This window comes from Erpetoichthys calabaricus, chromosome 6 (assembly GCF_900747795.2).
Source record: "Erpetoichthys calabaricus chromosome 6, fErpCal1.3, whole genome shotgun sequence".
NCBI classification, from domain to species: domain Eukaryota; kingdom Metazoa; phylum Chordata; class Cladistia; order Polypteriformes; family Polypteridae; genus Erpetoichthys; species Erpetoichthys calabaricus.
This window is the reverse complement of record NC_041399.2, coordinates 141,788,935-141,805,869: the sequence shown is the minus strand read 5'-3', so window position 1 is coordinate 141,805,869 and position 16,935 is coordinate 141,788,935. Positions and strand designations below refer to the sequence as shown.

Genomic DNA, 16,935 nt, shown 5'->3' with positions numbered 1-16,935 from the left:
CATTTTGTGGAGCATAACAGTTTAGCTGGGACCATTGGAGTGGAAGTTAGTGGGGTAAAGTTGGGAGAGAAATGCAAACACCGTGGACCAGAGTTTGGAGAAATCCTGTTCTTTTAGTTTTGAAGACAGAAGGGAAGAATACAAAACAGGAAAGTAGGCCAATACCAAAAATTTGATTCTAGATGTTGAATAACACTAACACATCCTTCATTTGTGAGATAGTAAGATAAACAGGCTAACTGATGCTAACATTGTGACAACCTGACAAAACAGACATGTCTGCTGATGAAGTCCTGATAAGGTATCAGCATTGTGTGGCCATGGGCTGGTTCTGAACTCTTATGAAGTTTAACAGGGCATGTAAGAGAAGCCATAATTCAAAGGAGCATTTAAGTCAGGGACTCTTAACTTGGGGGTTGCATTGAAGTTGTGTGGTAGGGAGAGTAGGGCTGGTGGTCACAAGAATCTCACCTATGTAAATATTTGCAAATAGGTAGCTACACTTTGAAACCGACGATAGAAGAGTGCAATCATTTTATCTAAAGAGAGTCATCCTTTTACATTTATTTATTTGCCTGATGCATTTATCCAAGGCAACTTACAACATTTATGAAACAATTGGTTACATTGCTTCTGCCTTTCCAATTGGAGCACAAGCAGGTCAAGTGACTAGCTCATTGGTCCTGCGGTGTCAGTAGCAGGATTTGAACCTACCACCTCAGGGTTTGAAGTCCAAAGACTTACCCACTACACCACACTGCCACGTGTGCTTTTTTCTGGAGTTGTCAGTGTTTTTTGGAAAGGTAGGTAGCAAGAAATTTTAAAAGCAAAAAGGGTTACATTCTAAAAAGGATTAAGAACTCCGGATTTAAAAGCAAGTGCAATACTAAGAATACTTGGTAGGGTGAGAGTGCAATATCTTGTGGGTTCCTGATGTCAGGAGGCAAAGAACAATGAATGCAGAGAAAGAATGGGACTGTTCTCAAGTGTCTAATAGATGCAACATCACAGCTTTGCTGCCAAGAGTTAGTGACCATGGGGCATAATGAGAGTGGAGATTCAGTCAATAAGGGCAACTTTAAAAATGACAATTTACAGAGCTGTTTAAAAAGTATGGTCATATGTTGACAATTCACTTTGTCATCATCTGTGTTTTTTGGAATTCTAGGTTGTAACAGTCTACATAAAATGATTTTATTGTTGGTTCTTTAGTCGATATAGAATCAGGTAAAACATTTTTTAAGAGTAGATGAGCCAGCATGCATTTCATATCATGTATAACTGCCTAAACGAAATTAATTATGAGATACATAACTGGCTTAATTCATGAGTGTTTTATTGGTTTCTCTGATGCATGAGATGAAAAACTCTGGGAAGCTCAAAAGATTATAAAAGAACTTGTTCAGATTAAGCAGTAAAGTATAAATGTAGAAGATGTTTGGTGTTACACAAAGTAGAAAACATATCTGCTAAATTTCAGATAGTACCATTGAGGCATAATTGTTTAATGCTCTGAAATAACGCACTTTTGAAATTATGGGGAATTCCTTTAATTACTTTGTCATCTTGTAAGTTGCATTATATTAGGAAAATTAAGTATATATGTAGTGTTTTGAAGGGGGGGGGGGGGGTTAGTGTGTTTTCTTATCATGACATAATCAGCAATCATTGGCAAATATTTCATAATGCCTTGGTTGTTTACATCCACATTTTCAGTGAAATTTAAAACACAGAAATAAAAGTAGGCACTAATTTGTGTCCATGAATTCAAGTGTAACACGTCGTGACCAGTAAAATGCTCCTTCTCCCCTTTGTAAGCCACGGCCCACCAAAACGTCTGTGCACAACCTTGGGTAGGACTATATGTGGTAGATATGGAGAACACATTACAATACTACATATCTATTGTGATACTACATGACTCTACGATAAAAAATGTTTACGCAGCAGTAGCACTAGCAACAAATAATGTTCATTGAGCTGCAAAATATAATAGTAATGTATTGAAGTAATATTGTTTCAATGAAACTAAATAGGCATCTGTCTCAAAAAAGGTAAGCATCTTGCAATAGAGTTATGTATTCAAAACCAATATGTTTAAAATATCACCACATATGACATTTTTAAATTAAATAAGTATCTGCTTAATAGAAGGAAGGCAGCACTGTGGCGGCATGGTAGTGCTGCTGTGTTGCAACAAAGAGACTGGGGCTTGTGCCCCAGATGTTCCCCATGTGGAGTTCTCTCTACGTACATTGACACAGGTTTACTCTAGGTGAATTGCCATTGCTAAACTGGCCTTGGCGTGTGTGTGTTCACCCTGCGATGGACTGGCTCTCCATTCGGGTGTTGATCCTGCCTTGTATTTGATGACTGCTTGGATTGGCTCCAGCTTCCCTGTGACTCTACCCTGGATATGAGGATAAGGAAAATGGATGGATGGATTTAACTGAGAATTCTGTTATATAGTTTCTTTAATCTATTAATTACATACCACAAGGAGTGGAAACTAGGCACGCCAGGTGAATACCTGTGAAAATGAGGTGCCAGAGCTAGGACTAAATGGATTGAGATTGATTAAATTGGGAAAATATTATCAGGTCAATAGGCTCTAAATATTTGCGTTCCAATTTCTACTAGCATTAGTAAAAGTGTGTCAAACCGTCTGGTAGACATTCTGACACATTTTGTTTCACCTTTTAAATGAATCTATCCGATAAACTAAGGTGATAATATTTAAGGTTACAGGCACATTCACAATCAATGTTTTCTTTTTTTAACAGAACCTGGCATAACAATTTAGTCAGATCACACTACACAAAAAATAAGTCCTAAAATAGTAAAGCACATACTCAAAATGAGGCTGCTGTCTTATAATTTCAAGTGAGGAACTGTTGTATAATTTGAAATCACAAATGACAAGATGCTTAATTGTTTTTCCCAGGATTGTGGAGTTTGAGTCAGAAAGTAGTTATTGGGTTACTGGAGACGGTAAAATGTACTGACTCAGACTAAATATAAATTGTCATATATTGTATTAAAGTTTCCAATTTCACATAAACTAATTAGGCCTGTCACATTAGCCTGTTTTTATTAACAAAAAGTTTATTTTTCAATATGTTCAAACATAGGTTAATGATGGGTGGAGTGGTCACCCTAAGGGGCTAGATATCTGCGCCAGCAATAGGAAGGTTGCCGGTTCAAATCCTGTAAACGCCAGAAGCAACTCTACTCCGTTATCTTTTTTTTTTTTAACCTGTGGTGTGCATACAAAGCACAAAGTGCTTATGACACTGCTCTGTGAATAATGAAACCTTTAAAATTAAAGGATGTTTCAAAACATAGCCTTACTCCAAAACATGATTGCCTGTGCACACAAAATGATGTGATCAAGAAGTAGATAGAACCAGACACACCTAGCACTCCCTGGAATCCTCCTATGGAGCTCATACAAAATCACCCACAATTGCTTAAACACACTAAACACAGTCATTATTTTATCTTTCACTAACTCAGCAACTTTTTGTGTCTCGCAGAAGAAGTAACTCTGTGTGTACTAAATGTTGCCTGGTAGTGATCTTTAAGTGTGCAATCCTAATTTTTATTTAATACACAAAAAAAAAAAACAGCTTATTGGCAGAGGTAGCTAAATGTGCATTGGTGACAATGAAGAGTCACATCACATTGCACTTTTTAAATGGGTATAATAATAAAGGGAAGCAACAGAATTACTGTGTGACCATTATTCATTTGCATTAATTACAAAATGTTACCATTAAACAACAGCAAGGACCTACAGGTTTAGGAGTGAACTGGGGCAGGATATGAAAGAGAATGATTCTTTGAGGGTGCAAAAGGCATGCTTTGAAAAACTGCTCTGTTAAAAAGCAAAGCAGTGGGACAGACAAAACTGTCTCGAAATATGCTGTGAAGTGGTATGGCTGTAAGTTTTTCTACTGAAGATAACAAGCTAAAAATTCAAAATAATGAAAAGGCTGATATGTAAAACCAGATCTGCAAGATAATGCATCTTTGAAAAGCATGTCTGGAGTAACACAGTGCCAAAATTAGTACAAGGTAAAACAAACATGCATTATTTTATAGTTGAGTGCCAGCCTTTACCTTTGAATAACACATTTTCCAAATAAATTTCAATTATATTCAAATAGTGATGTTTAATCTGATTAGAAATGAGTACATTAGAGGGTCAGCTCAAGTTGGACGGTTGGGAGACAAAGTCAGAGAGGCGAGATTGCATTGGTTTGGAGATGTGCAGAGGAGAGATGCGGAGTATATTGGGAGAAGGATGCTAAGGATAGAGCTGCCAGGGAAGAGGAAAAGAGGAAGGCCTAAGAGAAGGTTTATGGATGTGGTGAGAGAGGACATGCAGGAGATGGGTGTAACAGAGCAAGATGCAGAGGACAGAAACATATAGAAGAAGATGGCAGCCCCTAATGGGAGCAGGAAGAAGAAGAAATGTTTGACAGCCCTAATAGTAATTCAATTAAACTATTTTTTCTTTTAGCATTTTAGTAAAAACATAGCCCATTTATAATTTTGCCACTTTTCTCTTATGTTTAATGGTAATCAAAATTTGTAAATTCTTTGATAAATAAAAAATCCACAAAGACATCACTTCAGCCTTTAAACAAAAAACTTTTAACAGGTTAGGGTGCTAAAATCTATCCTGATCATTCAGGCTGGCAGTGATGAAATGCCTTGTATCTTGCATGTTGTGTGCTTTCAATCGACAAAATAAATATACTAATTACAAATAAAGGAGTCGGAGGTGCCATAAGTTGAGAAGTCGGAGATGAAGGTTTGGTGCACCGACTCCATGGCCCTGGGTTTTCCACATTTCTCTAAATTAATACATACACCAGACAAATAAACAATCTAAAATACTGCGTAGTTGTTTTTCACTCTACTTTGAATACTGTATGTTTATAATTCTGTAACAAAATGAACAGTAAACTCTTGACATTTACAAGACTTAGTCTTCTTGGGTCCATGTAAATCAATAAATATAATACAGTCATATGAAAAAGTTTGGGAACCCCTCTTAATTCTTTGGATTTTTGTTTATCATTGGCTGAGCTTTCAAAGTAGCAACTTCCTTTTAATATATGACATGCCTTATGGAAACAGTAGTATTTCAGCAGTGACATTAAGTTTATTGGATTAGCAGAAAATATGCAATATGCATCATAACAAAATTAGACAGGTGCATAAATTTGGGCACCCCAACAGAGATATTACATCAATACTTAGTTGAGCCTCCTTTTGCAAATATAACAGCCTCTAGACGCCTCCTATAGCCAGTGATGAGTGTTTGGATTCTGGGTGGAGGTATTTGTGACCATTCTTCCATACAAAATCTCTCCAGTTCAGTTAAATTTGATGGCTGCCGAGCATGGACAGCCTGCTTCAAATCATCCCATAGATTTTCGATGATATCCAAGTTAGGGGACTGTGACGGCCATTTCAAAACATTGTACCCTCTGCATGAATGCCTTTATAGATTTTGAACTGTGTTTTGTTTGATGCTTGAACATTATCCTGAAGAATTTGTTGATATTGTGTTATATTCATCTGACCCTCAACTTTAACAAAGGCCCCAGTCCCTCAACTGGCCACACAGCCCCACAGCATGATGGAACCTCCACCAAATTTGACAGTAGGTAGCAGGTGTTTTTTTTGGAATGCGGTGTTGTTCTTCCGCCATCCAAAGTGCTTTTTTCTTATGACCAAAAAACTAAATTTTTGTCTCATCAGTCCAAAGCACTTTGTTCCAAAATGAATCTGGCTTGTCTAAATAAACATTTGCATACAACAAGCGACTCTGTTTCTTTCTCATCACCCTGCCATACAGATGTTCTTTGTGCAAATTGCACTGAATTGTATAACAATGTACAGATACACCATCTGCAGCAAGATGTTCTTGCAGGTCTTTGGAGATGATCTGTGGGTTGTCTGTAACCATTCTCACAATCCTGCACATATGCCGCTCCTGTATTTTTCTTGGCCTGCCAGACCTGGGTTTAACAGCAACTGTGCCTGTGGCCTTCCATTTCTTACAGTTGAAACTGATAGCTTTTTGTAGCCTTCCCCTATACCATGATACTGAACAATCTTTGTTTTCAGATCTTTTGAGTTGCTTTGAGGATCCCATGCTGTCACTCTTCAGAGGAGAGTCAAAGGGAAGCACAACTTGCAATTGACCACCTTAAATACCTTTTCTCCTGATTGGACATACCTGTCTATGAAGTTCAAGGCTTAATGCGCTAATCCAACCAATTTGGTGTTGCAAGTAATCAGTACTGGGCAGTTACATGCATTCAAATCAGCAAAATTACAAGGGTACCCAAATTTTTGCACAGCCAGTTTTTCACATTTGAATTAATTTCATAAATACCGCTTCACTAAAAATCTTTGTTCGGAAAACACCCCAGTACTCACATGTTCCTAGGAAATGAAAAACATACCACTGTTATCTTTTTTGTTGAAAGTAGAGTAAATTATTATGCATTATTTGGGAAAAAGTTCCCAAAGTTTTTCATATGACTGTAAATAAAAGAGGCTTGTTGCATTATATGTCCAATATATACTTACCTCTTCAACACCTATAGAGTAAATGTTTTTTTTTTTTTAATTCTAGTTCCAGTGTTTGACTTTTTTTTGTTGGCTCTTGGTTAAAATCGAGTGCTTTCCAAACTGAGTTAAAAGAACAGCTGAGTTCTTATGCCTCCTTGTGAAGAGGGGAGTCAGTTGGGAACAATAAAGACAACAGACATGTCTTTATGTCAGTGTGTGGTGTTGCAAATGGATGTATTACTTTCCCGTTATTTCTGTGCAATGGCATAATGCAGAATTGGTTAAAATGCTGCACTTGCAATTTGACTTTTGGTAGCTAAACAGTATATACCAAGAAGCAATATTTTGTATATTATAAACATAAACTGTGGAAAAATCTTAGAAAGGCAAAATTGACTTACTTTGCCAAACCACCATCCTTAGTCCACCTTTAAGAAAAGAAAATACATAATTATTTTTGAATAAAAAAGTTTATTGGAAATCAAATGTTTCTGTGGATAAATAAAATTAAAAACATACTTTCTATCCTCAGGGTCCAAGGCACAAAATATAACAGTGTTGGCTGTATAATGTCTCCTGAAGAAGAGTCTGTTTAAACAAAACATTGAAAATATATCATTTAAAGGTGTATTTGTAATCATTTAATAGCTAAATATTCCATATAATAGTTTTCATTTATATTCAGAGTTTTACAGTTTTACAGAGTATTACAGAGTTTACAGTTACTTTGGTTTATCAAAAGTTGTTCACTAACTACTGGAAGAAATTTACTTGTTTATAAACTACTGAAGTTCAGATAAGTTCCTTAAGCAACCATGCTGACTGGCATACCGTGTGTCTGGAAAAGTTTGTAATATATATTAAAAAAAAAAAAAAAAAGGTTTATATGAACTTTTATTGTCATGTCTAGAATGTACAGTTAAATTCAGGCTGTGTATACGTTCAAGAAATTGAATGAATTTGAACGGCATACTGTTTGTGCTTTTGTTATTCTGCATATTAAATCCAAGGATATGAGTAAAGAGGAAATAAAACATGACATGACAAGGGCTGTGGACTAAGATCACCATGAACCACCATGTGGAGATTAGGAATTGTAACTGCTGCTACTGTCTGGCTAGTGAACAAGATTGACAGTATGAAAGGTGAGGTGTCCTATCCATCTATACAATGATCAGTATCAGTGAGGATCCCGAGACTCCTGTCTTTTCTAAGCAACTTAGAAAAAGATAGCTGCTCCAGGCAATTTACAAAGAAAATGACAATGAGACAAGCTTCTTGGAAAACAAAGACACGTTTGCTTGTCTTTTTTCTATGTTATATTCTACTACATTTCAGAAACTAAGAGACACAACAATGCTGACAAACTGTGGTATTTTGTCTTGACTGTACAGTATATATGAGTGTGTGTGTGTATGTCATTCAGCAATGTTAACTGGAACATAGCAAACTTAGACCTTTTGGTGAATAAATGAGATCCATACAATCCAATATAAAATTTCATGAATCCCCATCGTTTCTTGTGGCCATGAATTTCAGGGCACCAACTTTCAAATCTTTATTTAGGCAACCTGCAAATAAACTCTCTCTCTCAAAGGCCTGAGCTGCTTTGAAAGCTTGCATATTGCAATCTTTTTAGTTAGCCAATAATTCAGTTGTTTATCAAAAAATATATCTTTAAGCTGAAAACATTTTCCATTTCACTTTCAGCAGTTAATCAACCCATTTGCCAACCGCAAACATACCAACCCTAGCATAGTCACTGATGCCATACCAGAAAATGAAATGAAGCTACCTTCCCAAACACCTACCCTCCTGATTTTTTCTGTAACATCACCACTTAATTTAAAATTTGATGCAATTTCTGTCATCAAATGCTTTATATGTCTTTTTTACACAGATGAAGTAACTCCAGTTCTAATCCTTAAATTACATGGGTTACTTCCTGAAAATGAGAGCTGCATTTTCCTTGTGTATGATATTTTTTTTTAATTTAAAGAACAGATTGTGGTAATGTGGGTAGATCATCTTGTTCTTATTACATAAATGTATAGTAAAAACAGTCCAAGGATCAACAAATGCTGTAATTTGCATTCAAAATTTGATATTTAACATTTAAGGTATGGCACAAAACACTTCAACACTTGCATCAAATGCCAGGAAAAAGGAAATTGGTATTAAAAAGAAATTGTAATGCCATATGTTACACTCTTAGAGACTGCCTCAAACATGCAATATTTCAACTTTGTTTTTCAGTCTTGCAAAAAGTTTGCAAGAACAAAACAGTCATTGTGCCAAAAAAAATAGAATTTGTCGTGTTATTATTTTGTTTCTTTTTAAGTATAATTGAATTTAAAAATTGTGATTGTATGTAGTACCAATAATATTTTACCTGTAAACATTAAGTCATGTAACAGCAAGACAAGCTGTTCCAGCAGCAGAACAGAATATGCCTTAGCCTGAAATGCAGGACTTCAAAACAAACAAGATACCTAGCAGCAGGAACATGACAAAAATGCAGGCTTTTGCCCGCCCTCACTAAATCCACAAATTACATTTCAGTCATTTATAGGAGGTGGGGGTTGTGTATCTACTTTACAGTGTTATATAATCACCCAGCACCCTTCTTGTGCTTTTTTAGCAGTTACATTATATACTGTAATAGTAGGCAAAGTTTACTTGTTTGGCACAAGTAATGTAATATGCTGAAATAAGATGGGTGGCCAGTTAAGGAAAATTTATCATTTTTTTCTTGGTAATTTATGTAGCACACACACTTTCACATTGCCTTTGTAAAATATCTGCAGCTTTAATGACAAACATGGCATATCTTTTATATTACAGATAAAATTAGCTAGCAAGAAATTCTCAGCTAATCAGAAAATAATACTGTACTCACTGGTATATTCCTTCAGCTCTTTATTTCTATTTTAAAGATCACAAGATTAAACTAACGCACCTCACTACATAAGTGCAGTGACTTTGATGCGGAGTATACATACATACACACAAATTTCCAAGCCTGCTTAAACAAGCTTAATGACAGTACATGTCCCTTGAATTTGTCTCCTATTGCGGAGCATATGTCCCTACACTGTAACACTTTCCTCACAATTGTGGGGCCCATATGCCCATTTCTGAGACATAAAATATACATAAATAGATTACAATGACCATATTTCTTAAACCTTTAACAACGTTTGCAGTTTATCATTGATTCAGCCATAGTCCTATCCTTCTCCCTCATTATACTGTATTTTTTTGTCTTTGTCCTGAATACTTTGTTCTCACAGGTGGCGCAGTGTTAGTGCTGCTGCTTTGCAGTAAGGAGACTGTGGAAGACTGTGGGTTCGCTTCCCGGTTCCTCCCTGTGTGGATAGCGCTTTGAGTACTGAGAAAAGCGCTATATAAATGTAATGAATTATTATTACTCTAACAATAGGCATTTAGACATGCACCATTGAAACCTTCATCAAGTTTTGCTCTAACACAAATTTCTATATCAACCATGATGAACAACCAATATATTCAGAGATTGTCTTATTTATTTAAAGATTTCTCAATCTGGAATCACATTTAGTTTAGGTGTAATTATAAAGCAGCTATTAACAGTGTAACTCTGCAGATGCTGGTCCTACGCCGAGAAACAGAAGGAGGAAGGCTGGGCGCAGGGCTAGCAACCCAGTCCTGTAAAACCCTATAACCACTACAGAAACAGCAAGTGAAAGTCAACTTAGAAAAGGAAAAAGGGAATGGATAAGATTCTTCAATGATGGACACTAATGAAAGCTGTAAGGAAGTTAGTATCCCAATGTGCCAGATTCTGAGTGCCTAAATTAAAACAAAGATTGCAACGTGTGGACGCTATGGAGTGGAAAAATGGCACAGCTCAGTATCTTGGGAATCAGTGAAATGTGATGGAGTTGAAACGGGAAACTGTAGCAATGGTAAAGCAATTCTCTACTCAGGTCATGAAGAGAAAGACACCAGAGTCGGCGGCATGGTGATAGACAAAAAGGATACCAGGGTGCTTATTGGTGGAAAACCACCATCATCCAAGTGTATTGTGGTGCCCGGCGGGCATTCATGCCCGGCCGGGATGCCCAGGAGGACCGGAGGAGGGCTTGTGGATCCTCCAAAACACGAGGGGGCATCCTCCCTGGTTGCTGTGGGGACCATGGGTACAGAGCTTGGAAGCTCATCCCTGTAGGGGCCCGTGGTCACCGGCAGGGGGCGCCCCAATGCCTTGGGAGTGTTGGACCTCAGTACTTCCGCCACACCGGGAAGTGCTGGGGGGAAGACAATTGGAGACACCCGGTGGACTTCCGGTTTCACTGCTGGAGCTTCCGCCACACAGGGGTGTGGCTACGAGCCCTCAGGATGCAGCTGGAGCCCTTTCGGGGTGAATAAAAGGGGCTGCCTCCCTCCAGTCAGGGGCAAGAGTCGGGTGGAAGAAGGACGAAGCTTGGTAGAGAGGAGTGGAGGCGGTCCAGAGACTAGAAGGCATTGTGTTGTGGCCAAGGACTTGAGGGATGATTGGTGCTGCAGCACTGGGTCAGTGCATAGTAAATATGATTAATAAACGTGTGTGTGGTGATAACATCATGTCTACCTGTCTGTGTCCGGGATGTTCGCCACAGTATGCACTAACTGAAGAGGAAAATGGGGATGAAAAAGATTAAACCTATGAGCCACTGCAAGACAGTTTCCAACAACATTCCCAGCAATGATGTGAAACTGTTAAAGGCTGACATGAATGCGCAGGGAACAGCAGGCAAGGTATGGCTATTGTTGGACCTCTTGGATCCACGTATCAACAGCATTACCACTGGCAACACTTACTTCTGGCACAAAGCCATCCATAAGAAGACCATGAGATCACTTGATGGGACCACCAACAATGAGTTTGATTATATTTGCATCAGCCAGCGTTGGAGATTGGCACTAGTTTATGTCGGAGTGTGCAGAGGTGCACATGTGGGCTCTTACCACCACCTTCTATGAGCTGAAGTAGGGATGCATTTGAAGAAGTTCACCAATTAGGAGAAGATCAAACCCTCTGTGAATGATAAGCTGAAGGACCTGGCCATGTCAAAGCAATACCAGATAATGCTATGGAACAGATTCTACCAGTTAAAGGAGGCAGGAACTGATTTGGAACACCAGTGGAAAAACTTCAAGAAGGCAGTGACAGAATGTGCACAAAGAACAATTGGGAGAAGAAGAGGGTCACAGAGGCAGTAGTGGATTCAGGAACCAACGTGGAAGCTTATTGATGAAAGTAAAATGTCAAACAGCAACAGAAACAGCACAAGAACAGCATAAAAGTAGGCAAGATGTGTCAGAGAATATCATGGCTTGGATTGACATATGAAATGGAGCTGCGATGCTGATAAGAAAGTCTGGCTAGATAAGAAAGGCACTGAGGTGGAAGCAACAGCTAAGCGCACTGATGCCAAGACCTTATACTATATTGTGCGGGCTAACAGGATCAAAGAGCCAGTGAAAGACAAGTCGGGAAAGATTCTGGTTACAGTAGAGGTGCAGGATCAGTGCTGGATGGAGCACTTCCAAGAAATGCTGAATCAGCCGACCCAGCAGCCTTCTACAACTTCAACTGGGTGCCTGCTTAGGCAGCCCTGGATGCAAGTTAAGAATAGGTCACAGAGAAAGAGACAGCTAAAGCAATCAAGGCAATGAAGAATAACAAAGCAGTGGGACTGGATGGTTCACGACAGAGATGCTTAAATATTGTGGAAACAATCTAGTAACCGAGCTGACAAAGCTGATTGATTAACCGCTGTTCATGATAAAAATGGGTGCCACAGAACTGACAGGACGGAGCAATAGTGAAGTTACTGAAAAAAGGAGACTTGTTCAGCTGTAACAACTATATCGTGGCATCACACTTCTGTCTGATCCTGGCAAGGTGTTCTGCACCGTGCTCCTGAATAGGCTGCACTGTGGGCACAGTACTATAGGAAGAGCAAGCTGGTTTCTGTAGCAATTGCTCCTGCACAGAACAGATCTTTATTCTCAGAGATATCATTGAACAGTGCATTGAACATCAAAGACCACTATGCCTGAACTTCATCGACTTCTAAAAGGCGTTTGATAGTATTCAAAGGGAGCCCCTCTGGAACATCACGACGTCTTACAGTGATTCCCCACAACAATGTCAACATCTTGCGTTAACAGCAGAAACAGGGAGAACAGACTTTTTCCAATATCATCACTGGCATGCGACAAGGGTGTATCCTGTCCCCTCATCTCTTCTTGTTACCAGTCAACTTTGCTCTCAAGGAAACAACAAGGGAGGCCAGCCAAGGAATACCATGGAAAGACTAAACAAGACTAAAAGAACCGGACTTTGCAGATGGTATCGTCCTACAGGTTGAGATTGATGAAGACCTACAAAGGCTCACATAGGATCTAGAATAGAATGCTGAGAAATTTGGACTGAGAATCAGTACAGAGAAAACAAAAACAATGAAGGACAGTAATGACAATTAAACAACAATGGCCATCTAGGTCAAGCAGACAGAAATTGAACCATTGGACCTATGGAGGCAGCACAGTGAGTAATGATGGTGACACTGAAGCTGATATTAACTGTAGAATTGGCAAATCAGCAGTAGTTTTTGAAAGAATGTGCTTTATCTTGCCTACCACCACCATTATCATTGAAATGAAACTCTAGCTCTATAAAAGCATTGTTCCACCAACAGCCATCTAATGCTAGTGAAACATTGAAAGTACAGTCAGAACTGATAAGAAGCTGAATGTGTTCAACCAGAGATGGCTGAGGCAGATTTTGAAGATAAGGTGGCATGACCACATTACCAATGAAGAGGTCTGAAGAAGGGTGAAGGCAGTTCCACTGTCTGAAATTGTTGTGGAGCGGCAAATGAGGCTGGCTGGCTATATCCAGTGTTTCCCCCAAATACTGACTTTCAAAAATTGCTATGAAATGGATTCTGCTGGAAGGGAAGTGGAAACGAGGAAAGCCAAAGCTCACATGTCGCAGAACATTCTATGATGACCTGAAACAAATCAACATCGCCTGGCAAGACGCTGAAGGAGTAGCTGCAAATCGGAGAAGATGGCGCCATCTTGCTGCCCAATGTGCCCAAAGACCTAAGGCTAAGCCTAAGTAAGTATTAACAGTCTAAAAGGCATTTTATTAACTATGCTATTACCAATAACAACCCTTGAAAACATGCCATGATGAGCTTTAACAGGTCATGTTTTTTTGACAACCCCCCATCCTCGACTCCCTAAGGCGACAAGAAAAAGCTCCCAAATAAATTTTAAAATCCCTTCTAGAGAAAGAAAAATGGAAGAAACCTTGGGAAAGGCATTTCAGTGAGAGAGCCCTATCCAAGTAGGAGTGGCTTGTAAAGGGTGTCAAACAATGGGCTAAATACAACACACAAAACAGAACACGGCTAATCCTCTTTACAAGAGCTAGATGCACAATCTATCACTGCCACCTCAGAAATACAACAGTACAAACTACAGTTCAAGGCAAAATGAGTATATTATACCACTCACTACATATAGAACTACCACATATGAAGATACAGATTTACTAAAATACATCAATAAAGTAGAAACTAATTAACATAAATGAAAAACAACAGTATCTGTTCACCAGCTAATTACTGAACCACTGCCAGATTGTAGAAAAAGGAGTCAGACACGGTAGACACAGTTCTGGAGATCATGGCCAACTAGCCTACTATCTAAGATGCGATACATTATACATAAGGGACAGAAATATTCCAGTCTAGGGTTGCTTTTGAAATGTGTGAATCTCAGAAAGAAGCCCACACAATGGCTACCACTGCCAAAAAACAAACCTGGGTCACTTGTTGAGACTTTGCAATCTTGTTGTGGGTTAAGTGCTCCATGGAGAACACCCAAACTAGCTATTTTCACCTACTGTTTGTGTAACCTGCTTTTCTTTCACAAGATAACCATAATAATAATTCTTTGCATTTATATAGCACTTTTCTCACTAATCAAAGTGCTTAGATAGAAAAGTAAGTATGTGAGAGTTAGAATAAATTTACAGGCAAAATAATGCTCAGTGAAATTAATGCTTAAGAGAAATTTCACATGACGGATTGTCATAGATATATTTTTGTTAAGAATAAACCCATGACTGTGCTCATTTCTGCCCCTCTGCTCCTCAGTAAAGAGGGTGATGCTTAAGAATCACAAAAACAGAACATTTTATGCAAATGAGAAAGGTGACTTTTATGTTCAAATTATTTTTATTTGGTTGTTACTTTTTACGTTTATGTGCAGCAATGTTCAATTTTTAATAACATTCAGGTTTAACACACTGTATATTTAATCTACAAGTTAAATTCTATGAATAAAATATCACAATGTTTTCTTACAAGACCTACATATGAAATGTGCATCCATTTATAGCTCTTAATTTAAATTGCTAATTTTTTTCAATAATCTATTTCACAGAAAAAAAAAAAAAAAAAAAAAAAAATACAAAACAACAAATGAGACACTCACTTCCTCTGATTGTCTGTGAGTGTTATTCCTTGAGTTGACACTTTAAAGTGCACCACAGTGGAAGCAGGGGGAGGATCCATAACGAGAGTCATACTTGTGGCCTTTTGAACAGCTTGATAGCCAGTTAACGACTCCATTTCCACAGAACCCAAATACCAGACATTGCAAGCTGAAATGAACAAGACATTTCAGAAAAATTAAACCTTGAAATTTACTTTTGGTGTATATAATTTCTCACACAGCACCAGTTCCAAAAGTTCCATCGCCATAATTTTTTTGTAATCTAAACAAGATTAAAAGTATATCACGTTAAAATACAGCAGACCACTACCAATTGCTATATCTGCTGTCTATTGTGCAATGTGCCAGCAGCTGTAAAAACAGACCTACCTGCTCCTTGTTTAAGAAGTTCAGCAGCAGAATTTGTTGCAGACTGTGACATCGAATCAACAGTATCTTCGAGAGGGTCTAAATGAGAGAAAAGCATGAAGTGAGCTCCATTTAACCAAAACAGTCATGGCAGTCTAAACTAATCACAGTGAGTAAAAAGAATGAGCATTTTGGCTTGTGAATTTAAGTTATAAGAATATATTGGTGATATACAGATCAACAGTTACATGAGCAAAGGAAATAAAACCCCCTTCAACCAAATGTAGATACATTTAAATATTTCACTGGTCTACAAAAAAATATTTTTTGTTTGCTTCTGGGAATTTCAGAGCAGCTCTTCATTAAAGTTTTTTACACTGATTTCATATATGAAATCGGAATTAAGCTAACATGTCAGGTTTTTGAAATACACATCATTGACATTTTGACACTTTTGAATATCAATATAATATAACAACACGGTATCTGGAGTTTGGACTATGTTCCACCAAAATTGTTTTGATGTGTTTATTCTGAAAACAAACCAGAAGATGATACGAGAGACACATTAAAGTATATTTATGTCAATTTACCTCAATATAAAAGTGAGGTCAACGTGCCCAAAAATGATGGAGGCACTCGCTTTTTCCCTTGTACTGCACATCCGTCTCCCTTTGCAAGAACCAACAGTAGTGACCCATCATGCTCAGTTTTCCATCACCTTTATATCTTGATGAAATCTTTCCCCATGCTCATCTCTGATATTGCTTAGATTTGGTGGAAAAGTCAACATGAGAATGTAAAAAATGCATCTTCAGTGACATTCTGGCTCCCGTAAGCTATAAGAAAATTCTGGACAACCTGCACGAATGAGGGTGCTGATTCAGTTCAGTTTCCTTTTGAACTCATTGTCAAGCATCAGTTCACATATTTCAGGGCCAACAAAAACACCTTCCTTAATTTTGGCTTCACTTTTGTCGAGACCAAACTTATTTCTTAAATGCTGAAATGCATCACCTTTACTGTCCAGTCACCCTAGTTGTCCAAGACCTGGAACATCATAACTAAAAAGTGGGACGTGCTGGACGAAAACGGTTTTCAGATTTGGAGTCAGCAAGTGAAATTTGTTAAAGTACAGATGAAAGAATCCCAGTAGCAAAATGCTTGTTGACCAGTGCTGTTAATGTTAAATAAGCTACTGTGAGTTTTTGTTTTGTTTCACTACTGTTTATCTTTATAATTAATCATTTTAGTTTAAATAATGTCATGTTCCTTTTTAAGAATTTCTGGCTTTTTGGTGTTTTAGACCAGTGCTCATTTGTTGAGCAGGGGCACACAGATTTTATTCTGCTGACTGCTTATACTGTCTAATGAATGGGTAATCATAGCATCACTAATGCTCTTCAAAATTTTCTTTGACAATTAGCAATATAG

General features: G+C 38.0%; 1 protein-coding gene across 4 annotated transcripts in view; it reads right to left on the bottom strand.

The window, feature by feature from the left end:
• LOC114653573 (tensin-3-like) overlaps positions 1 to 16,935 on the bottom strand; it is a 358,125-nt gene that overhangs the window by 4,743 nt on the left and 336,447 nt on the right. For all 4 annotated transcript variants that reach the window (XM_028803965.2, XM_051929076.1, XM_028803964.2 and 1 more), the window contains 4 exons: positions 15,523 to 15,600; positions 15,133 to 15,301; positions 7,114 to 7,182; positions 6,996 to 7,022 (listed from right to left, as the gene is read on the bottom strand). In XM_028803965.2, the coding sequence (XP_028659798.2) occupies positions 6,996 to 7,022; positions 7,114 to 7,182; positions 15,133 to 15,301; positions 15,523 to 15,600 (343 nt within the window). The remainder of the gene's footprint in view (positions 1 to 6,995; positions 7,023 to 7,113; positions 7,183 to 15,132; positions 15,302 to 15,522; positions 15,601 to 16,935) is intronic.